General features: G+C 42.5%; 1 protein-coding gene across 6 annotated transcripts in view; it reads right to left on the reverse strand.

Annotated features, from left to right (window-relative positions):
• Positions 1 to 25,157, reverse strand: part of nectin1b (nectin cell adhesion molecule 1b) — a 210,704-nt gene that overhangs the window by 127,318 nt on the left and 58,229 nt on the right. For 2 of the 6 annotated variants that reach the window (XM_020614716.1, XM_020614718.1), the window contains exon 1: positions 19,418 to 20,465. The exons of 1 other annotated variant lie outside the window; for it this stretch is intronic. In XM_020614716.1, the coding sequence (XP_020470372.1) occupies positions 19,418 to 19,469 (52 nt within the window). In that variant the 5' untranslated portion in view covers positions 19,470 to 20,465. Of the gene's footprint in view, positions 1 to 19,417; positions 20,468 to 25,157 lie in introns of those variants that run through there. 3 more of the 6 variants (XM_020614714.1, XM_020614717.1, XM_020614719.1) reach the window with 3 other exon arrangements.

Below are 25,157 nucleotides of genomic sequence, written 5' to 3' on the forward strand. Positions count from 1 at the left end.
GAGTGTGTAATTTGATGAGCGTATGTATCCGTAGCCCTACAACACCGATGGCTGCAGATATGGACGTGCTCTTTATTCACTTCTTTAACACAAGGTTTAGAGCAGCAGTTCTCCTCCAGGGCATCACAGAAAATGGAAAGAACATAAACTGAACCACCATAATGCATATTATCATTACATTAACTCCTGAGGCATTTGACAAATGCTTTAATTCAGGGTGACCTACAATAAGACAACAGACAATGGTTCTGTTTTTAGCCCCTAGGACAATGCCACAAGACACACGGTTGGTGTTGCATATCTGAGAAGTTGTAGTAGAATCTTGTCAAGTTTAATGGTTCAGCGGCAAAACAAACGACAGATAAATCCTTCAAAGCTCAATCTCATTCTTTAAGCTGTTTCAACACAAAGACACTTGATGACTACAATTTTCAAGTCACACAATGGCAAAGAAACCAGATCTTCAAAGTCAATCCCAATTTGACATTCAGAAGTCAGAGTCAGGGAACAAAAGTGTTTCCTATCCCGGGAAATTACAAACATCAAAACCAAGCCAAAGAGGTGTCGAGAGCTGTGCTGTAATTTGATTTTGAGTTGGGCCTTTAAGTCAAGCCTCTTCTGTATGGAGATCAGCTCTGTCAGGACCTGCGTGGCGGGGCCCCTCTTTGTGTCACTGTCATTTAACATCTGCACTGGCCTATCAAACAGAATGCCACCCTCGCACTGGCTGCCAGCCCCCGTGTGAGACAGGATGCTGAACACAGGGCTGAGGATGATAGACGATGTTATATAATGACCACTGCTGCTGTCAGTGCTACTGTCTCCCTGACATCTGTTGATGGATAAGGTTCTGAAAATACCGTCAGTGTGGTAGATGAAGCCATCAGAGGAAGCAGAGTGGCAGAAAAAGGGAGTGAAAACAGAAACCTGGTACCATCACTAAATGTCCCAGGGACGTAGGTTCAAGTTATTATTTCTGACATTTCATTTATGTAAATGTTTGCATCACTCTTCTTAATCATTAATGTGTTAAATACCAACACACGCTGGGACATGACAGAGTTTACATTTACAACATTTACAGTTTTAAATGCTGCTTCACTTGTGGGAAAGCATCTTCTGCAGCCCAGATAGTGATGTGGTTCAAGTCTGCAAGAACAGAAAACAATGGCTGAAAATAAACAGAAGAACTGTGGGTGGGGGGGTTAACATGAGCAGCACCGTGACTGAGCAGACACAGAAAAGGCCAAATGCCTAAACAGATCAACTAAATAAACAGAAAATCCAAGGAAGCAGATGCCACAGAGCTGGACATGCTGTTTGCTTGCAGAGGGAACTCTGGCAAATGCAGTACAAATCATCAGAATCGACTGCTTAGCGCCAAAGATGCAGAGAGAAAAAGGCACTTTTAGCACTGTGAAAATAGCTGTGCAGCCTCAGCTACTGCGATGTCAAAATATTCACCAACGTCACTAAAATCTCCCCATTTCCCTCCATCACATGGGCATGTGTATTTCTGGGTGCTGAATGTTAGACTCCTGTGTCTTCTCTGTAAGCTGCAGCACCCAGAAGGTTCATGTGTGAGTCACGGGCGCTGGCTGGCCTGATCCACAATGACAGACCGGGCCTTGGGCAGAAAGAACAAATGCCATCACGCCACACTCGGTTCACAGCGCTGCAGCACAAAACAGAGGCATTAGCTATCTAAGTAGGCAGCTGTGTCTTAGGAGACGCATTCAAAAGAGGGAATTGGCATTTTACCACACAAATGCATCACTGGGTGGGAACTGAGAGAAACGATAAGCATATAACAGACATAACAAGAATTTAACTGAGGAAACACCAGCCTGGAAAATTCCACATTGTGTTTTGTGACAATACAAGACCAAGAGACAACCTTGATGGTCTTTACTATATATCACCTCATTCTCAGATGAGCTAAACTTGCCAAAACTCATTTAAAATGCCCTTTTAAAGGAATAAATTCATCTTCCTGCTGCTTACAAATGCAAATAAAGTCAATATACTGCCAAGATCCAATATAATAGAAAATCTCACTGACATATTGATGGACAAGTCTGCCTTTACTCGACTACAATCTGTCACAAGCAATACCATCTAAGTTACAATGTGAATGTCACAGATCAGTGAAGGAGAAGGAATAAGTATTTCTTTTCTTACAAAAATGAATGTATGCAGCTCTGGTGTGCTGTGGAACACTCAAAGACAGAATGATCACATGCTGGTACACTATAAGAAATCAAATGTCACAAAGTTCTATTCAAAAACACAATCACTGAGGCCAACCACAACTTTTGACACAAAGTAATGACACAGATTTCTGAAATAAATTCAAGGCACGCTGTAATTCCCCTCCGGCTACAGTGGTATTTTGTTATTGTCAATTTGTATAGCTCGGCCATTTGAAGAGCTTTGGCCAGAACCAAAGAAAAATATTTGAGGTCTTTCACTTCACTTTTTCTGAAAAATGAAAACTTAACTTACTTCCTCCCCGCTCTGCAGTACTTGCAGTACTTCTTTGTTAACCCACTGACAAACACATATTGCATAGGGTGTGGAAGGCAGAGGTCAAAAGCAGCAACAAAAGAAAGCCAAGTATCCTTTGAGTGTGACACACCTGGCATCAGCGGAGCAGACCTCTAGATGAGTGTGATTAACCCCCTGGCATGCTAGCTTTGTTTTCTTCTGCCAGCTTGTGCTCAAGCGAAGCAGCACAGGCTGCAGGGGTTAATGTACCGGTGAGGAAAACAGGCCAGCTGCCCTCTTTGAAGGTCCTGGAAGGTGGATATGGGACTTGTGTAAGGCTATGACACGGAGAGGAAGACAGCGGAAGATGGGGCTGCCTGTTTTGGATCACCTTTGCCTGCACTGTCTCAAAAAGACAGAGAAATCTGAGCCAAACTTGTCAACTGTAGGGGCTGGAGCCTGTAAATAAGACATTAACCTTGGGGTTTATGAAGGAGCAATGTGCTTTTCTTTTCATTGCAATGTGCTTTTTCCATAGCACTGCAGTACTACTCTAGCACGGAGGGATGGGCGGGGGTGGTGAAGCAAAGAGTAATAAAGCGTGTCAGTTCCTTTCTAGGGATAAAATTATTAAATCTTTCCATTTTCAAAGCAGGGGTCCATTTTCATTTTTCACTGCTTCCTCTGCCTCTCTAAGCGACTTGAGGGAATAAAAAAATGTTTCTGTCTGGATATTTGTGCCATGGAATCAATCAATTAGCTATAAGCGCTGAGATAAGTCACTTTCTCATTATGTGGAGGGGAGCTGCTCACTGATGCTGCAGAATGCACTTGCTCGTGCACACAATGAGGTCAACACGTGACCCCCCCCCGTGCTGGGTACAAACACATCCCTTCTGCAGAGCTCTGGGTGAAGCATCAAGGACCATCTGACTGCATCCTTAACGCGATGTCGTCCTGACACATTGTGTTGGAGACACAGACATCAGTGTGCACGTGTGCTGCTAAAAATACTTCCACACATGCAATCACGCTCTGAGGGACCGGACAGTATAGTAGTACTTCACCAATGTGTGTGTGTGTGTGTGAAGCAACTCTGCATGAAAGAGGAGAAGCCTGCACACACACACACACACACACACACACACACACTCTTATAGTATAGTAGTACTTCACCAATGTGTGTGTGTGTGTGTGAAGCAAAGAGGAGAAGCCTGCACACACACGCACACACTATTATAATGCATGAGTTGTGGTCATCGTGCCTGAGTTCATTCAGCCCTTTGGACACATTCATTTCCTCCAGTACTTAAAACATAGAATAGCAGTGGGAGGAGCAAACAGCTTTGTACTAATAAATCACCAAGTCCTGCAGAAAGGTTACACATTTCTACTTGGATCCTTTTTATTCATCTTGGTGGGATTTCTTCCTGCTCAGCGTTTGATTTATAGCACATCAACTGGCTCTTTGCTGATTCATAAGACTGACAGCTCCTGACCATCTCCTATACATATTAATCATAAATCTAAGGTTTGAGTCATGGTGATGAATAATCTGAATAGCATAACCAGTCAAGAATATTAATTAAATACTTTTAATTGATTAAACTAGTAGAAGAAGCCATCTCAGCTGCCTGTGGCCACGTTACCTGACTGAGAGAAGCATGAGCCACACAATGATATTAGTCCTAACTTTTAATGCCTGTAAAAAGCAACAGCACCAAAACATGCACATTAATCCAGCATGCAAATTTAAATTTTTAATTAAAGCTTTGTTTTTACCAAGCAAAAATTTGATTTACAATAATGTCTTGGCAATTTTAAAAAGGCAAATGCAGCCTGCCTACTCAGGCAGTAAACCTGCGGGAACACGTTTTAGACTCCTACAAAGACTGAGAAATAATCGACAATTATGTGGACTCAAATAAACTTGAATTATCATGAAACTGTAATGCCTGTAATCCTCTCGTTATTCATAAAGTGTACTTTCACATCCACCACACGAAAATCAGTACTCTCTACATCTAGACGAGCGAAACAAATGAGTCTACACATGCAGCACAAAGGGCTCATTCATGCCCGGGAGATCCTGCTACCCATCCTTGTAATGCCTTTAATTCAAAGTATAACATAGCCTTTAATAGTAGTTTTCACAGGTTCTCCTGATTTTCTGCAGGTCTTTCAAAAGGCAAAAAAAGTAAGATGAGAACTCTGTTCGAGGTGTGTGGGAAGGCAAACCTCAAAGGCACTTAGTGAGCCTTTCATTCCTGGCTTTTGTTTATCTTGCAGGTAATTTTAAAAGGATATCATTCATTATTCAATCTGTATTTGCAGAATACAGACTCGTAGCTGCGCTTAGTTTTGGAGATGCGTTTTCTGTAAATGTTAAATAAACCAGATCTTTGCTCCAGGGATTACCTTGCAAACGCACGACTGTCACTCAGAAAATCAGACAGATTCTACTAATACACTATGAAACACAAGACAGTATTCTGTACAGTGCTTTTTGATGCAGTGGAAAAATCGTTTTTATCTCTGGCAAAAGTCTAGCGATCGAGAAATTATGAAAAGGTCAGCTTTTATGCAGGGAAATGCTACCACTGCAAATTACTATTGCATTTGAATGTTTATAGGACTACAGCAAATATTGCTTATTTTATTAGGTGTAATTTCTCGTTTCTGCCAGTCTACAATCATCCAATTATTTCCAAACATATACTTTTATTTTAACTTGGGGAATAGCCTGAATTTCACACTGCGTGAGCACGTTGCCATTTTTTCGTATGTTAGAGGAAACACATCAACAAATGTATCAGGGTTCACTACCCTGATTCTGGCAATGTTTGGGTTTACAACGAGTTATAATAACCTCGGAGGTACAAACAAGCAGGGTGAATCAATTATCCTGTACAATCAAATAAAGTACAGCACTGAAGTGCATGTGCCTGAACAAACTGCAATGTCTTAATCTATGTAGTAAGTAGTTGTATTCTCAAGTGGCTCCAAGTTTCTGCTTGGTGGATTCTCCAAGCTCAAAGCGTGAAAAGCAGTTGTGGATGTCTGGATTCCCCCGACACTCATTCACCAATGATCAATTTCCCATCCTCCGGCCTGCCCTCACACATCAGCATCAATTCACAACAGGTAAATACAGTGAGTGGCTTAATGCATTTTCCTCTCCAGGGATAGAGCAGACCCAAATGGCATCAGGATGGTAAATAAATAAATATAGTGTTGAATAGTGGAGTGGATAGAATTCTGCTGAATAGTGAACAGTCTTTCTTCCTCCTGCTGTCCATTAAAACGGACTGAAATTCTTTTTAGAGTCAGTCTCTGAGCACAAACCGCCATGGACACGGCTACAGAAGAGAATTTGGAGTTGGATGATACTAAAAGCAGCAGTAAAGCCCAGAGAGAGGCAGGCGTTCCCTGTTAAACAAATCAAAAGGCACCACTGTCGAGTCAGCATGTGGACTTGAGGAGGGGTGACTGGGACTCCTCCTTCACTGTGGCTTCCATTCAAACTGCAATCAGGAGTTTGGCACAACAAGGACTATGAAAATCACTACAGCTAACGAGGTCCATCCACAGTGCTCCACCGTGACATAATCCTTTGGAAAGACTGTTCGTCTCCCATCGCTGCATTGGCTCATGTCAAACTATGAATGTGTTGCCCCTTTGGCAATGACAGGAAGAACAAATAAATACAATGTTTAGCCCAGCGTTGGGGGCATATGTTGGCAAGACTGACGGGATAAAACTTGGTCACTCTTTCACAGCATAGCATCACAAGATTTGATTAATCTCTCCAAGCACATAATCTAGTGAGATGCCCACAAAGCACAGCAGTTCTCACCCCACCCCTGCACGGTAGCAGCTGGATAAGCTGTGATGGGACGAAGGGCATGGTAGCAAAAACAGACCCAGCACTCACCATCATGACCTTGTCTGCAGAGCCGGCCGACTGAGAGCTTCTCTATCTTATCATACTGCTGAAAAGGGCCTTGTCCAATTACAGGGACCGGGTACATTGTCTTGTTAACTTCAGCTCTGACTGTACATTTGGGCAGCTCAGAGATCAGTGCTCGCTGGAGTTTAATTTGACAGAGCTACCTTTTCTGCTGTCACAACCTCCTGTGTTACTCTGTCACCGGCGAGTGATGGAGGAGCAGAATAAGCTGTCGGAGACATCTATGCAGATGGTGACGGCATCAAAGTCGGTGAATTCTGACAGCCTTTGTAGGAGGGTTGACTCTTGTTAGGCAATCTACACTGTAACTCAGACACCACATAGTAGAATTTCATAGAGGAGGCTACACCTGCTGCCAGTTTAGTCTGTCTGCACAACATGCTGACTGCGTTTCTGCTCACATAGGCACCGGCTGAAACCATGAGTAGTCTGAAGGTAGCAACGGCGCTGCAACAATGTGCCAGCTAATCAAAGTTGATCACTGAAAGCTAATTAGCAATGATCTGAATAATTTATTAATCACTGAAGCCATTCATTAGGCAAAAATACCAAGCGATCGGTTCCCAGCTTCTCAGAGACTTGCTAAGATTTGCTGCTTTGTTTACTGTTATTCAAGCAAAATGTACAATTTGAACATGTCAACTTTGACATTTCTCATTAAACTATTTGAAAAGCTAATGAAGACGTTAACCAATATAATGAATCATTTATTTTAGCTCCAGAATGAAATAAGCCCTGAATTTTTAACTAAATGATGGCAGGTTCTGCATAAGTGCAACTGAACCTTGTGGCTTTGCTCTGAAGTTCAAAGTAGAAATGGTTTCAGCTCAGTGACACAGAGAAAACAGCAGCTGCATCTGATCCAAACTCCGCCAGATTACTAATGAGGCACTGACCTATAAATGGCACTTCACAAATGATGGCTACCAATACAGACCTTTAAAAGAGTAGATATAAAGAGTTTCTCCCAAAGCTCAGCATTATGCACGTGCCAGAGGTCAATACCAAGACTCCATTAGAGCTGTTTAAATAAGACATTCTCCTGTGGAAAAGAAAAGTCCACTGCTGCCTGTTTGGCCAAATGATCCCGTGGAACCAGTATGGAATATTTTACTGTTTAAACAAGACACAGGGCATGCTTAGTGCAAGTGCAGCTGACAGACTGAGGGGCAAGTGGTGACCTGGCTCTGAAATATGCCTGAGTGTTAATTGGAAACACAGCACAACTGCTTTTCACTGAGGCATGTCACTGGAAGGGAAATAAGCAGGAGCAGCAAAAAAACCACAAAGACACTCACGAGGATCAAGGAATACAGCTCAATATGATCATAGCAGGACGACAAGAAATACACATTAGACTGAGGCAACAGTAGTCTTAACACAGACAAATAGTCTTTTGTCTATATGTGCAACAGTTACATGTGTAATATTCAGGAAACTTCCCCCTTCTGGACACAAAGACAAAAACTGTTGATGAAACTTTCATGTTCGGTATGCAACCTTCTACACTGCTGTTGGAGCCCAGAAAAATCCACCTAATCCAACAAGTTCTGTGTTTCTGGATTAGCAAGATGACTTTCTAGAGAAATGTGTTTTACAACATACAGTTCTCAGAATGTGAGAGGGTCTGACTGCATCTGTTTCAGATGGATCATACAGGTGTGCTATTACACTGCCAAATGAGAATCTCATGACACTGTTCTGATGCCCCTGTGACTGTCCAGCACCCTGCCCCCATTTCCCTGACCTCCATTTCCCTGCCGGTCAGTCCACAGCAAATCCGAAAAGCCTCCCAGCATCTCCATGGCGACAGGCCTCAGTTGAGCAGATGGCCTCAGTGTGCCGCGCGGCAGTTAAAGAGGAAGCACAAATGGGGAAAAGAAAGTGGGTCAGGACCAGGAGGGAGCAGGGCAGCCAACGTGAAGCTGCCTCTGCCTCGGGCCTGCGCTCAGACGTATGTATTTGCGCACTGAAAGACGCGCACGCACACTTATGTTCATGCCTCAGTGCACTCTATACCTGGTGTTCCCTGCAAAAACAAACATCCACCCCACACCAACCAGGCAGCCCCCAAATCTCATGCACTGAATCTCTCCAACAGTGAAAGGCCAGAAAAACTTCCAGCAGAATTACATGAGCACAGGCCACCACCCAACCAGCAGGATTAACTCTTTATAGCCCACATAATGCAATGCACAACCACCCCCCCACCCCGTTCTTACCTCCACTGGAGCGCCACTCGCTCTTCTAGGAATTACTTTTTGTTTTCCAGATCAACCAAAATTTCACCATCAGCTGGGATGAAACACACCTTTGGCGCTGTGGGCCAAATCCAATCAGTTTCATCCCTCGACTACTTTCATCATGTCTTGAGTGGTCTATTGAAACATGAGACTTCCATTTCGTCTTGATTTGGGCGATGTGATTGAGCTTCTGAATCACTCATTACTCAAATTAAGAAAGCCTTTACTTAAACTAATTTAGCAGACAATATGATCTTTAACACATCATGAAGCTTTTAATTTAATTTACTCTGTTTCAAAATATTCTTACAATCACGCAACAGGAAACACGATTGTTGAAAATAGCATTAATGGAGAACATGAGCTGGTTTTGGGGGGGTCTATTGGCTTCCTTCATTCAAATAGAAAAAAAGTGCTAATGAGCAGGGAAAAACTGAATTAACTTTGATTTGCACAGGCCTTTTCTTCTAGCAAGCAGCCCCAACGTGCCTCAACAGAACGTCGGCCAAGAACACTATTTCAAGGTAAACTAGAATCACCCTCGGAACAAAGACTCATTCAGTAACAGCATGACCCTGTGCAAGCTACCATCCCCTGCAGAGTCCACTTGTAAATCTCCATTCCCCCTCTTCCTCTTTACATTTTACCACCCACCCACAGTTTAGGAAGGAAGGCAAAATCCTTAAACACTTTCCACAGAACAATTTAAAACTTGGCAACCTGAGTCTGCAGGTCATAAAACGGAAGGTATTTTAAGGAGCTTGTTGTAGTATTACCCCAAATCAGAAAAAGTTGGGATGGTATGTAAAATCAAAATTAAAACTGAAAGTAGTGATGTGTAAATCATCTGTGTCCTGTATCACACTGAAAACAACACAGCGGCGCATTATGTGATGTGATACCTCATTGTTTGTAATGTGCAGTATGAGGTTTTGCATTGCCTTGTTGAAATATCCATGGGTGTCCCTGGAAAATATGGCGTCTTGAAGGCAGCACATGTTGCTGCAGGCTCTCTATGTATTTTCCAGCATTAATGGGGCCATCACAGAAGTGTTAGTTACCTTCACCAAGGGTACTGATACAACCCCAGACCATGACAAACCCTGGCTTTTGGACTTCTTGCTGGTAACAGTCTGGATAGCCCTTTTCGTCTTCGTTCCGGAGCACACGGCATCCGTTCCTTCTAAAAAATACCTGAAATACTGATTGGTCTGACCACAGTACACGTTTCCACTGTGTGATGGTCTATACCTGATGCCTCCGAGCCAGGAGCAGTCGACTGGACTTCTCAACACTGTTGACATAGGGCTTCCTTTTAGCACAGTACAGTTTAGTGCCATTTATGGATGGAACCCTGTATTGTAGAGCCTGACACAGGTGTACCAAAGTCATCCTGAGCTCATGTGGTTATATCACTTATAGAAGAGTGACGAATCTTGATGCAGTGCCATCAGAGAGCACGGTCATCCAGCTGAGGCTTGCACCCTTACCCTTTACACACTGAAATTCCTCCCAGATTTCTTGAATCTTTTAAATTATGTTATGTGCCTTAACGGGTGATGTATCCAAATCCCTTCCTATCTTTCTTTGAGGAACATTGTTTTTAAGTATTTCAATAATTTTCTCACACATATGTTGGCAAACTGGCAGGCCCCGGCCCCTCTTTGCTCCTAAAGGGCTCGGCCTTTCCTGGATGCCACTCTTGTACCAAATCATGAAGCAATCACCTGTTTCAAATGGAACCAACATTTCAGTGTTTTGCCTCATCACAGGCCCTGAAATGCAACCATCCCAACTTTTTTTGAAATGTGTTGCAGGCATCAGACTTGAAGTGAGTGTTCTGAACAAATAATATAATTGATGAGGTATCACATCAAATAATGTGCTGTAATACAGGACACAGATGATTTAAAAAAAAAGCACTATTTTCAGTTTTAATTTAGATTTTACACACCGTCCTAACTTTTCTGATTTGGGGTTTTATTAAATTGCCTCTAAATCAGATTTCTTATTCCAGCTTTTGTTGCTCTTTAGCTTCTATTTTCAGTTTCATAATGCCAACAAAGTACAGAGTGATGGGAACAGCTGCATGCCCCTGCATCTCTCTCAAATAAGCATTTAATGTTCTCGTGCTGTACCGAACACGTGGTTAAAGTGGGAGAAGAAATTCAACTCAATAAAAGAGAGGAAAATGCAGTGTTCGCTTTCTCCTCCTGTGAGACAATGAGGGTGCAGGGTCAGTGAGTGGGTGTTCTTGTTGCCACTTATATCTGCATAACTTATCATCATATAAATGCTGTAACTTGTATGTTCGACATGTGGGCGGGAGAGGGGGAACCCTTGACCCCCCAACCTTCTGTTTCTCTTGCCTGATGTGACATTTGGCATCTTCATGGCTTGGCTGACAATTGCTGTGAACTACAAAATGGCCCCGCGTGATTCCTTTACTGGTATCAAAGCCCTCTCCAGATTCCTGACTAGTTAATTCAACTTGCAAACTCATAGCCAAGAAAAACGTATGCTGCCAGACTGGGAGCTCCCATGTGGAAACCCCTGGCAAAGTTAGTCAGCTGGAAGACGCAAGAAGAAGTGAGGAGGAGGAGAGAGGTGGCTGAGGGGTGCAGCAGGCCTGTTATATGTTATTCTGCATAAGAAATGATTACTCTCTATTTTAAAAAGTAACCCAGGCAAAATGTCAATGCCAACTAGCAGGCAGATCAAGTTTAACGATGATCTGGATCGTTCTACAACCTCAACCAAAGTTTTCTTTATTTTCTAAAGTCTTACTTTAGTTACCATGCTGCCCTTTTTTTTTAAACGAAGCCCTGTATTTCAGCTGCCATGCGCTGCTGTGACAGGAAGATCAACTGAAAAAACATCAGTGAACATGTGCTCATTCTGTCTGACACTTAGGAACAGGGCTCACCAGGAGGCACTCTCTCTCCAACAATAATCAATTATGGAAATGCAAAACAGCTGCAGATGAACACAATCTGTAGAAGAAATACTGCTCTCACCATATATTCTGACAAAATAGGGAATGCAGTGAAATAAACTGCAGCAATAAAATTTTTATAGGTTGCATTTATATTTAAAGTTGACCTTAATTTATTTTGTATACATTTTTAATTGTTTTCCATTTGAAATCCACTTCTATCTTTTATTCGTTGTGATCTTTCATAATGTATTCTGCATCTGTACAATATCCTGCCTCAGACATACTGTATCTTTCCTGTAGCCTCAAACTAATTTGATGTAACCTAGCCAAAACCCTTGCTTAGATCATTTGTTCCTGTGAAAAGCAATAAATGTTAGCTGATATATCACAGTATATCAGAGCTTATTGTACATAACAGTGGAGAGGCTCGAGGACAGAAAGGTACAGCAGGAGGTCATCATGAGGAAGGCATGTTTTCTAGCTAGACAGTCCTTAAAATAATGCATCAGGGACAGTACAGCGGCTCTGTGTGCACAGTACTTTCAGTGATGGAGACCTTAGGTCTGGAGGGTACTGTACGTGTACATCTTGTATTTATGAGTATGAGTCCCTTTGGTCCATGTTCTTATAAGCTGCTCCTAATAAATGTCAAGTGTGAAAAGAACAAAATTTAATGCATGTTCCCTTTGTTTTCTTCTTACTGGCTTATGATACAGGCTACTGTAGTTGTTGTACTGCATTTAAAGGAGTAAATATAGTTTAAGCACGGCACAGCCATTCCCTGCAGCTTTGATTTTATACATACAAGTCAATATTTTAAACAGGTGCAGTGCTAACACAGACCCAGTCTGTTACAGCTTGAGATAAAGGGATAAACAGCAACCCTTTCCCCGCTCTGATGTGAGGCTATTAGATTACTTACTCACCCACCTACCTCTTTTACACATACACACACACATACATTTAAATCCAGAACCTATAGTCAAATGCACTGTGATGCCATTTTTAAAAAGACAGGATACACAGGAAGAGGCTGGAGAGCATTCGGCACACCTGACTTGCTGAAAACACTGGAGTGAAATTCAGCCAGGCTTAAAAACTGGGAGATCAATAGCAGCCCATATATTAGTTGCTTTGGCATAGACCCTACTAACAAAATGGAAGGATCAATGCCAAACTGCAGAGCATTGCTATGTTTATCTTCATCTCATTTGCAGCAATGTTAAACCATGTGCACTAAAAAAAAAAGAATTTCTACCTCTCGTGTGATGACCTCAATCTCACTGTAATGACAAGCACTGGGAAGCCGTCGTCTCAGCTGCTGCACAGGTGAAGGGAACAAATAATAGCTTAAATATTATCAGAAATGTTCATATATAAGCAACTGGAATGCTTTTGAACTGAGCTATTATTTCTGGAGTCGATCACAGCAGGGAACAGCGCAAACATGAATGAGAGACGTGCACAGAGAGAAATATAACAAACACAGAGCTAACCTGTTATCAGTCATATTTTGCTAGTCTGTCTGCACAGGACGAGGGCACTAAGGAGCTTTGCACCAAGCTGCAGCGCACTGGGAGCTTAGCTATATGTCAGGGAGAATAAATAAACCTGTGTTTGTGTTTTCTAAGCAGCTCCTCCCTCCCCTTCCTCATAACACCACCACTGCTGCTGGTGCTGCTCCCCCCACCCACTCCCATTTACAACCACGCTGTCGCTTTGAAGCACAGTCAGCTCCCAGAGAGATTCAGTGCGGAATATTAAATAAGCGAACACCATCACTCATTAAAGAGGAAAACACTTTATGAAACAAACCTCCTTTGTATCAAGTGCTAGCCAAGCTAACGCTCAGCACCGTCCTCAATGGCAGGAAAGAGAGGAGGTTTGGGGGAGCAGATGGATAGATGGATGGCTTTCCTAATATTTTTAGAAAGTGAAAACGAAAAATGTAAAGTTCTGGCAAAGATCAGCTCAGAGTCGCATGAATGTCCAATAACAGACGTTGCAATACAACTGATTCTGAACATTTTTGTAACAAAAACCCTGCAGCTAAATTTGAAAATTTCTCAATGTCTTCATTAAAATATGTTCTGCAAGCTAATATTCTCCTTCAGCATCACCCCTGGGGGGGTTCTTGTCAGTAGAAAGCCAGTGGTTTAGCTGGAAGGCTTGTAATGGTATTGACATATGGTTTTTGAAGGCAGTACAGATGCTTACATTGGAGACAGTTTGTACAAATAGCCAGTGTCTTATAGGTTGATGTGTCTGACATCCCCAAAAAATTTCATCAGAAAATTTCATTTTCATCAGAATTTGCTCCTCCCAGTCAAGAAAATCCACTTATTTAGCAGTTGGAGTGGCAAAAACACAAGCTTCCCCCAAAGAAACAAAGAATAAATGGCTCTTTCAAATACCTGAGGCAGGCAGAAAGAACCTCCGGCTTTAAAACTATATATTAAGAAATGTAGAACAATGAAAGTGTTTTAAAGCTTAACAGTGCAATTATAAAACAGTGGTGAGAACAATATCAGAGCGTGACCCAGGACAGTATCAGGCTGAGCAGCAGGCCAGCTCTTGTCAACAGACTGCACAAGTCAGCACAAAATTCACCTGAGTCAAACAGCAGAAAACACAGTAGGTGCATCAACTAGTCCATCAAGTTTTAAAATGAATCCCAGTGCTCCTTAACAAGTTGAAGAAACCAGAGCTGCAAGAGGCTTACAGAGCTGACTAAGACATGTACACAGCCAGTGTAACAAAACCTTAAAGCTAAACCAAGTCGTTCAGTTAAGAGAATACACGCCGTATTTCTCTGTGACACTGCTTGATGATTTTCCTGGAGCACTGGTGCCAGGTGACAATTCTGCTACCACTTTGCATTTCCTTACAGAATCCATTTCCCCTTTATCCTCAGACTCAGCAGGTTGTTCACTGACTGGTTATCTGGACTTCTTTGCTCTTTAATGGAGGCACATCAGCCCAGGTGCCTGTTGCAAATTGACTTGTTCAGGCAGTCACACGAAGGGGTGGGAGCTGCCCTGATAAAATCTGCTTCATTTTAAAGGCATACCGCCTTAGTAGAAAAGACCAAGAATTATCCACTCTCTCAATCCCAGATCAGCTCATGACTAAATGCACCAGTGGTAAACCCAGACACAATGAGGAAACAAAGGGAGTCCAACATGGTTCCTTTTCTTAAACCAGTGAAGCAGAAAACACACAAGACAGCTGAATAAAAACATTAAAATCATACATTTCAAGGCCGTGTTCCTTCTACACAGCAGCTTGGAAAAAACCCGGGAATGGATGCAGTTAGGAAATAAACGTGATTTGTGTTTAACTGAAATGACTGATGTAGGTTGTAACTACAGTAACTGAGCACTGTGGAAGAAACAGGAAAACTCTACATGCTAGTGTCAAGCCAAGACGCATTAAAACAGTGCAGACTGTCAGAATCCCTCCAACATGTGAGATTATTTACTTTTTCTTCAGGGAAGATTTACATCAACTCAGGAAGCGTAATAGGCCTATCCTCAGATGCTGGAACAGCACTCTGACAAACGCCAAGGAAAATATGGAACAAGTGCAGTCAGTCAATTCCATTCTCATTCTTAAGAGCAGAAGAGGAATTTAACCAGTTAATCCCTTGACAAGGATCGACAAAATGGAAAGAAAAAGACTCGACAGATTAATGCCAAATCAGAAAAGCTCAGGGCGAGATCTGATCCCCTTTATTGATTTCTTTTGTGCTTACCTTGCTGATTCTGCGATTTGAGTTAAAACAGAGGAATTTCAAGGATTGAAAGCAGAAATTGCAGCTGCAGCCTGCTGATAAATGCATTTTCCATTTTGATCTAACATGGTCACTGGTGTGAGGAATCAAAGGGGCAGGAAGACACACCTAACAAACATTGCCACATGTGATACTGAGCTGCACGTCCGGACGAAACAAGTTATCTGGTAACCTTAGACAGCCGGTGACTAAACTTCCCTGTTCCCTAAAACTGCTTCATTCAATGATTTGAGATAAGATCTGAACTGCCATCATCACAGAGACATGAACAAGAGCTATAAGCTCCTCAATGGGCCTTGAAACATCAATTGATTCCTTATCACGATTAAAATCCTGCATATAAACTACAGACTCCAAACAATCACAGAGGTGAAGTTAATTCAGCATCCATTCAGTCTTTAATACTAAATGTGCCGTCTTCCACACGCATGGAAGGAATACTCCATTTTGTCATAACCTTTCCATTATTTAGGTTCAGTGCTTATCTTCATGTTTTATTCATCTATTTTGTGATACGCAGCCTTTGTGCAGGGACTACAGGGGCTGGAAATGTGCATCAGGAACTTACAAAGAAAACTGAGAATGTGTCTCTTGGATCAAGTGCTGTGGCGTATGGAACAAAACTCAACTAATTCAAATATTTTGCCAAAGAAAAGAAGCAAAGGCACAAATAATGAAGGGACACTCCATTTCTAGATCCATAGCAGATGGGGGGAAAAAAGAAGCTACACTTTACAGAGACATTTCATGCAGTGTTTTGAAAATGACCTGTTAAAGAACCACAATGAGCTAAATGTTTAAAAAGATCAAGTTTGAGTGGCCAAGTGCCTCCATTAGTTCCTACAGCAAAAGTGAAGCTTAATCTCCTGTCAGCTCCCCTCAAGCTAGTCTCCCAGGACTCAGAGCTCTCTCCGCCATCCATCACCTCAGCACAGCGGGGACCGAACGGAGACGCCCCAAAGGAATAAAGATCAGAGCTATTTGCATTCACAATCAAACTATCATGACCCAACAATCCCATAGTGACTCTCTCCATTTCACTACATCACAACTGTCATCCAAATGAAATGCCATGAAGTAGCAATTACAGTTTTCTTCAAAAGAGAGGAAATATCAGCAAAGTCAAAATGCTAATTACAACATTCCAAAGGGGCTGCGTGCCCCGTGTGAGGAAACACGTTCCTCCCAGTCTCACTTCAAACATCTATTTCAGCACTATTTATGAACATGTCTGCAACTGTCCTCAGACCCCCTGACTGCTCGACCAATCAATCCATCAATCCAGCTTCAGTCCGTGGCATTTCATAGACAAAGGTAGACTTCATTGTGCTTCAAATGAGTCTGAAGTGCAAATACACACTGCAGCAGCACAGCATGGGACTGTACGTCATGACTCAAAATGAGCTGTGTGTCAAGTTTGGTTGACAAGCCTGTGCAAAGAAATCAGGCCATTAGCTGCACATTTAACCCTAAAGACTCCAAACAATAACGCTGTCTATCGAAACAAAACAGGAAACATCACCCGTGGCTGACATCTCTCAGGGGACATCGTGGGAGAATCAAACAGCAAATAAACACAATTAAAAGACTAGTAACAACAAAATAAGGCCTCTATGTTGTGATATTAATAGAAACCCTTCCTACAACACATTCAAGAGACTGCATGACATGACTGACAACAGCTGAACAACAGGGGTCTCCGGCAGAATGATTTCAGCTTCTTTACTGCCAAGATTACAATTCACAGCCACACAATTTCCAGTCCTGAATAACAGTGTGTTCAGGGATGGTGATCTTCCACTCTTCGAACAGTGTGTTCAGGGATGATGCTCTAACAGTGCGTTCAGGGATGGTGATCTTCCACTCTTCAACATTCATTTCCCAAATGTTTAATCTATTTAAGAAGAAGAATTATAGCTGGAAAAACTCCTTATCCCACTGCTGAGAGTGATGTCTATATGTACAGCATAGGACCCAAGGATGGAGCCAAGATACGAACAAGCACCTGGTTGCTAACTCGATTCATAGTCAATTAAGTATCAGTCTGGAATACTGGAGCAGGAAGAGGGCTGCTGCTATTACTCACAGGTCCATTATCCTCAGTGTTCCTTTTATTTGATCATCTATTTGATGAGCTGTTGGGGATACTCTCCGTTTATAAATTTGGCACTCCAACTGGTTTCCCTGATGGATAACTGCAACAGGCTTTGCTGCTACTTGCATTTGTTGGGGCCATTCCCACTTGTTTGTGCTTGGCTAATGAGAGTAGAGTCTGGAACGTGTTGTATATCCATCAGGCCATCAAAGAGGGTGGACATTTACAGCCACACCCTTTAACCTCAGGGTGAAAGATCAAATTCTTGTTCTTGCGTGTCAAAGAAATGGGTCCAAGCAACTGCTGAAATAAAAAATTTCCAGGCCCTTCCCTTCACGACGATGTGTGAAAGAATGAATTATGCAGTTACTCTGCTTTTAAATAAACTGCAGAAATAAAAGAAGGAATCAGAGCAAAGTGTATCTGTGCCATGTCTAACTAGGATCATAACAGGCTGCTTTACTCAAATAAGATGTTTCCAGGATGCTTTAAGCAGAAATTGAGACATTTTCCATTTCCCTTGATTGAACAGCTTCAAAGGACATCCACCACGAATCCCAAGGGAACCAGTTAATCCTGATCTTCTCCACAAGCAAAGGGATCATCTCAGTGTAAATCAGACAGGGCTTTTGATCAAAATATTCAGCCTTAAACACATGACACTGTAAGAAGCCTTACTGCAAACAAGGTCAACCTGATAGTAGCTCATCCAAGGTGAACAAAGCCTCCAAGACAAAAGATTTGTCTTTTGTCAACAGACTAAAAGGGGGGTCACTGACGTAGGATCAGCAAAGCATTAGATGAAGTAAACATGTCCATTCTATAGTCTGCCAAAAAAAAAGAGGACATCAGCCTCATTTACAACATGATCTAACATTTGTTGACCACACTTGACCCTCTTCCATTTCTGCCTTTAAATATGGCGCCAGGCAGAATTTACTAGTCCAAGATGTAAACAAACCAGTAAACATTCAGCTAAGCCTGAAAACCCTCCACATAATGGATCCCAAACACACACACACTTGTTGTCTTGTTTTGTTTTCCAGTTAGAAGGCTGTCAATACAACCAGTTTAATGATGCTCCTTTCAATAAGAGTCAAATACACTTATTAAGCACATGTTTAAATAATGAGGGAAGCTTTAATGTCTGATGATCAATGTGAAATTATCACTCTTTATCTACCAGCAGACCTTCCCCTCAACACCACATCCTCTGTCCAAACACACACACACACACACACACACAGTTTGTCTGCCTCTAAAAATCTATTATGTATTCAGGACAATTTCTCAAAGAGTAGACTGGAGCCAATTTGTTGAAAGAAAAATGTCACCATACCCTGAGTCACTCTTCCTGAGAAAATATCAAGACTGAATTTAAAAACAGCAAAGGTCTGTGTCTCATTGCCAGTTCAGAGGGATGGAGGATTTGGACACAGTGGCTCCTTAAATGCGGATTATTTACAATATGGAGGTAGCAGGCCGCGGGTTTCAATTATCATTCAAGAGTGGCTCCGAGGTGCCATTACAATGAGATAACTGGGACTGCTGGCCCTCACGGTTCGCACACACCGCCACCTGCCTGCTGCCCGAGTAACTTCGTTATTTTGCAGCCAAATAAGTATTCTGCAGTCGTTTTGTGAGGGCTGGGTCCCAACACTTAAGACACTTTCCAGTTCTCTCTCACTCATTTGCACATCTTATTGCAAAACGCACACCAGGCAATCACGTCGCTCCTCGATCCATGCATTAATCAAGTCCCACTTAATGCCAAACATCACGCAGCAGCAGCAGCAGCAGCACACGCACACGCCGGAGCAGGGAGGCGATGATAAAATGAAGCAGATAAGTGTGAGACGATTCCCTGCTGAAGTCTCTTTCTGCGGCTTACCTTGGGTGTGCAGCGCCAACAGGAGTATCCATATCCCCACACACATCGCCATGGCACCTCAACTCTCTCGATCTTCTCAGATCAGCCAAGGAGTGGATTGATATGGCTCACTCGAGACGACAAAGACCAAGCATGCAACTTCTGCAAATCCCACTTCGGCCCCAACTATTCTACCTCTCTCACTGAGCAGAAGCAGACTTTCGCGAAACTAGAGGATCGGTCGTGCGCCCCTCCGTGCCAAAGCATCAATTTCACGTCTGCTGCGGTTCCCTGGCAGGCGGAGAGTTTGCACTGAGTCGAGCCTGACCGGGTTCTCAAAACGAGACCCACGCGGCTGCAAAGCTGCTGTTTAGATGATGGAGTCTTTTATAGGAACAGCAAGCGAAGAGAGGAAGGAGAGTTGGTTCTTCACCATCCAGCCTTTGTTGCTCCGTTCACCACAGCGGCTGCACAACTCTCTCTCTCTTTCTCTCTCTCTCTTTCTCTCTCTCTCTCTCTCTCCCTCGCTCTCTCCCGTTTCCAGTACTGTGGTTCAGAGGTAAAGTGGGCGGGAGGTCCTCGGTCGATGCTGCGCTGGGAAGTTTCCGCACTTCCGAGAGTTCCTCCGGGGAAATGTCTTACTTTTCTCCCTTTTGCAAAACAGTCATAGCACCTTACAGATAGTCTGCTGGCACCGTCCCTGTTCAATGTCCTTAAATTCCCGGCTGTCCCTGTCTGCTGCCACTGCCAGCCGGAGGAATCACCAGGCCGGTGAAGTTGCTATAACTGTGGAAATGGTGGAAGCGCCCCCTTCTCTTCTTCTTTTTTGACTGAAATACAGTGTAGCTTTACCCCGCTATTCGGACCGCCCCATGGATCTGCCACCACAATGTGCCGCTGACTCTCTCTGACGCTTTGGGAGAGATCGGGATCAAGTGACGTTGTGCAAGGGAGGAGCCTGGATTGTCCTCCAGCCCTGTAGCCACTGGGAAGTGACTCAAACTTTTTCTTGCACGTTAGAGGTCTATGGAATAAGACACTTGGAACTGAAGGTGATAAAAATGTGCGCAAAGGGGAGGACAGAGACAGATCCGTGGACAAGACAGGGTGGGAATGTGGGGAGAGGACAATAGCAGCGGGTATGTTCAAATCCGTTCAAGGGCTCACAGAGCCACGACACCTTGAGACTTGATCTTCTGTTTGATGGGAAAAGGATGTGACTCATGACTAAAAGGTTTACTTAAACAAATGGTTCCATGAAAAGCATTCCCTCCCCCACATGTTGAGAAAGGTGACTGAATCCCACAGTGATCATCAGCATTAGTGAGAAAGGCAGCAGAATGAAGAACGTTCATTCTAAAATGTTTCTTTTTATATCATCAGGTATCACAATTTTTCTCCTAAATACAAATGCTCAAAACAAAATGAAGTTATAAAGTTATTAAACTACTCTCATTGATGTTCAGTGAACAGAAGAGCAGCACATCACATTTTGAGAACCACCTTCCAGGCAGTGAAACCCATAAACACAAACAGTGACATTTATGATTATTACATTACTAAATCTAATTTAGTTTAAAAAAGTACAGTATATAGTACAAAGGCAAAACATTAATAACAAAAGTCACTCCTGAGTCACTCCTGAGCCCGCTGACAGCTGACTAACACACCTGGCCCCTCCTTCTTTCTTTCTTTCTTTCTTTCCTTCCTTCCTTCCTTCCTTTCCTCACTCACTCCTGAGCCAGCTCATCTTTTTCTCTGGTTGTAACCAAACAGGATCGGGCCTGTGAAGGTGCTGGCTATGAATAAATAAGGGGATGAATGTGATAACACTTCCCTCTTGTGGACAGTAGTTCTTCAGATAATTACCCTAGATCAGGTCCAACATGATTAATATTGTGTTGTTTGGAGTTTACAGCTGCGCATCAGGTCAAAATTCTGTCTGATTGGTGGTTTACTATCAGCACCACAGTAATATCTACTCAACAGCAGGTGAAATGATCTGGCATGGCAACAGAGCACTGAGCCAATTGGTTATTAGAGTCAGAGAGTGTACGCAGCACAGCAACACAAATCACACAGTATAAAAAGCAAAACCACATGCAGCAAACTATTCTTTTTAAGTGAAGGACGTGCAGCTAATAAACATATCTCCAATCCTATTAAATGCAATAAAGCCAGAAGAGTGCCTCTGTACTGGGAGCATACAGATAAACTCAAGACTTGACATTTAGCTTTGTCTGATATAGAGCTGCAAAGAAAAATGAAAGAGCAGCTGCAATTTAAATTCTACATGCTTATCTCAAAATAATGGTTTTGTAAAATGAAATCATGTCAACTGAATGTACTATGTAGTTTTCAGCTGAAATGTATTACTGTCTATTGACAAGGCAAACACAAAGTGGAAACGGGTATCTTTCAAGATGGCAATAGTGTTTCCAGAGCTATGAATAAAACATGGCCTACAGTACGAATTACCTGTGTCAATTTTACACTACATATAACCAGTTGGAAGATAATCACCTTACTTCATAAACTTTGAAAGGTCAGAGCAGCAGCAGCAGCCTGAAGGTACTGAGAGATGATTTAATCTAAATCGGATACACCTGGAAAACTTGCAGTGGATGAAGGGAACATATAATCCTCTCCTTCAAATGTGCCCTTGAGCAAGGCACTTAGCCAGTAGCTGCTCCAGTGGCAGGTGCTCACTGGGCATCAGCAGCTACACACTCGCTGTGAGAGCAAAGCCGCTTGAGCCAAAACCTCGGCATCCAGACTCAGATGCTTCCATGCTCGGCCAAGCTTCAGATAATAGCTGAGAAAGTCAGGGTTTGCCCCTTGCCTTTGGTGCATTAACTCCGATGCCCCCTTCATCGAGCGGCAGAGGTTGTGATTGATTTACAGGCGGGCTGATGAAATTTGATACACTCCTTCTGAACTACAGGTTGTACCAGAGCCGCTGTGGACATTTAGGAACTGCCCTGCATATTGAATGTTTGGAGATGCACAAGGAAATGTAGCAATGGATACATTTTAATGTAGGCTCAATAAATGTAACAGACGAAGGTTCTGCTGATTAATATATCACTGTCAAATAAATGATGATGATGCATTTCACTGCAGAGAGGATGTAATTGATATTTTGCTGACAACGGTATTACTGCAGTGAAAATATGGATGCAGTGATATACTGTTGGCTGATTATTTCAGGTAAAACTACTTGTTATAATATTAGATTGTTATAATTTAGATGTTTACCTTCCTCAACAATTGCAGAAATAGGTTACATGTTGTATTAGTTTCCATCACCTGCAAAAATACATTTCCTTTTCAATTTTCAATTCAATTTTATTTTTATAGCACCACACCACAACAACAATCATGACTTGGCAACAGTGTAGAGCAAAAGCTTTAATCAGGTGAGCTTTTCCTGTAATTGTAAGATCTCATTCTCATTTTCACAAATAATCTCCACGCTGAACCAGTTCCTGATTTAAAGCTTATTTCCAATTACATGAACAAAAAATGAAAAAAGAATCTAAATCATTACAACCCCATGAAACTGAACAGGTCCATTTTAACTCAGAAGCCATACAGAAGCCATCTAATTTACTTACATTATGTCATATATTAATATCTGTGACATAGGCCGTGAGTCTAATCTGTTTCCGCCCCAGATTCTGTCATCACCATGGTCAGTGATGCCGACACCGGTTTATGCAACATGACATCTGTCGTATGGGTGACCTACTGTAAGCTGTCGCAAACGTGCTATGGTGTGCACAAACATTAGGACAGAACTTTGGCAAAGTGTTGATGAGCAAAACTGAATCCAGGTTCTCAGTAGTTCAGCACAGAATGAAATGTGCACTGGGCCCAACCCAAGTCTGCCTCCCTGGAGAGCAGATGACTCTTCTGATCCTAAACTGTTTCCCTGGCCTGAAAAACATTTGTTAGAGAACTCTGTGTCCTACAGAAACAGTCTCCAGTTCTTCATCTGTTTTTGGACACATCTACAAAATATAACATTACACTGTATGTCAATAAAATATAACCCTCACACAGGGAGCAGATGCCATCCTGAACACAGCATATTAACATCTGGAAACAACAAACACTCATGCCAGGCTGCTGTTATCTGATTCCCCTCAGCATTGAATACAGTGCAATTACTTCATAGCAAACAAATTACTGACCATTTAACTTAATGACTTGATACAGTGGATGGTAATTGTTTTAACAACCAGAGTTATGCTGTTAATGTCTTCAGTTCTTCATTCTCCTTAGAGACAGCTAGAGAAGCCTAAACCTGGATACCATACAGGTCTTTGGTGACATTCTTATGTTCCCAACAAACCAACACAGCACAGAAGAAACAAGGCAGCTAATCTCCTTAAGAGTGAACAGACAAGACTTATCAACCTTGTATAGTGTTTTTATTGACAGCGCTTTTTTTTTCTTCAAATATCACTTGAAAGGGGCAGAAATAGGCTATCTGGCTTTACCAGCAGGTGCTTCAAAATCACGGCCGGAAGAAAAGAGGAAGTCTTAGAGGTAGGAACTCTCAACAAGTCACAAGAAAAGATCTGGGGAAAAAAGAAGGCTTGCTGCTCAGCCTGCTTGCACCTTCGGTAGTCCAATGTCGAACAAATTGAAGGGAACGTTCTTCAGTGGCTGAAGACAAAATTAGGTACTTTAAATATACATGTATGCATTTGACATCTGACCTCTGGCCATGTTCTGCACTTCAATGAGACAAATATTCAAATGGAAACATCTAACCTATCTAATTATCTGTCCAGTGAAATGTAAAATACATGCTGTGTTGTTGAATGTTGCTTGCATAAAGAACTGCTCTATATAGAATAAACAATGCTGCAATAAAGTCAAATGAATTGAGGCAACAGACATCTGTGTTTGGAGCTCCATTTTAGTGCCTGATTATTGATTGTAAATCTTAGCATTTAAGAGTGACCCTGGTCCTATACAACACATCTACAAGGCAGCTGTGTTCTCCCACATTAATCTTTTGTATTTTACAAACAATGTAAGCATAATATGCTATTTTTGATGTTGTAGAAATACTACATCGAGAGGAGCCACCTGAGGTGGCTCGGGCATCTCTTTCGGATGCCTCCTGGGCGCCTTCCTAGGAAGGTGTTCCAGGCATGTCCCACCGGGAGGAGGCCCCGGGGAAGACCCAGGACACGCTGGAGGGACTATGTCTCTCGGCTGGCCTGGAAACGCCTTGGCATTCCCCCGGAGGAGCTGGAGGAAGTGTCTGGAGAGAAGGAGGTCTGGGCATCTTTGCTTAGACTGCTGCCCCCGCGACCCGGCCCCGGATAAGCGGAAGAAAATGGATGGATGGATGGATGGAAATACTACATATACCCACTAAAATTACTTTAAGGAAGGTAACATTTACAAAATGTCCTGTGTTATCTTATAGTTTTTAAACAGTCGAGGAACAGAAACTAACCAAAGCAAACTTTGGCTTAAATCCCAACATCCAAGTATTTAGGTCTTTATCAAATAAGATGATCTGTTACTGATAGTTAATAGGTTTAAATAAATGAATCTGTTAAAGGATAAGGCCAGTCATTTTCTATTTTAACAGTATTTGCAACAATGAATTGCCTCTCCTTGAACCGCCACCTTATTGTGGTGGAGGGGTTTGAGTACCCGAGTGATCCTAGGAGCTATGTTGTCGGGGGCTATATGTCCCTGGTAGGGTCTCCCAAGGCAAACAGGTCCTGGGTGA

This window comes from Monopterus albus, unplaced genomic scaffold, assembly GCF_001952655.1.
Source record: "Monopterus albus unplaced genomic scaffold, M_albus_1.0 scaffold150.1, whole genome shotgun sequence".
NCBI classification, from domain to species: domain Eukaryota; kingdom Metazoa; phylum Chordata; class Actinopteri; order Synbranchiformes; family Synbranchidae; genus Monopterus; species Monopterus albus.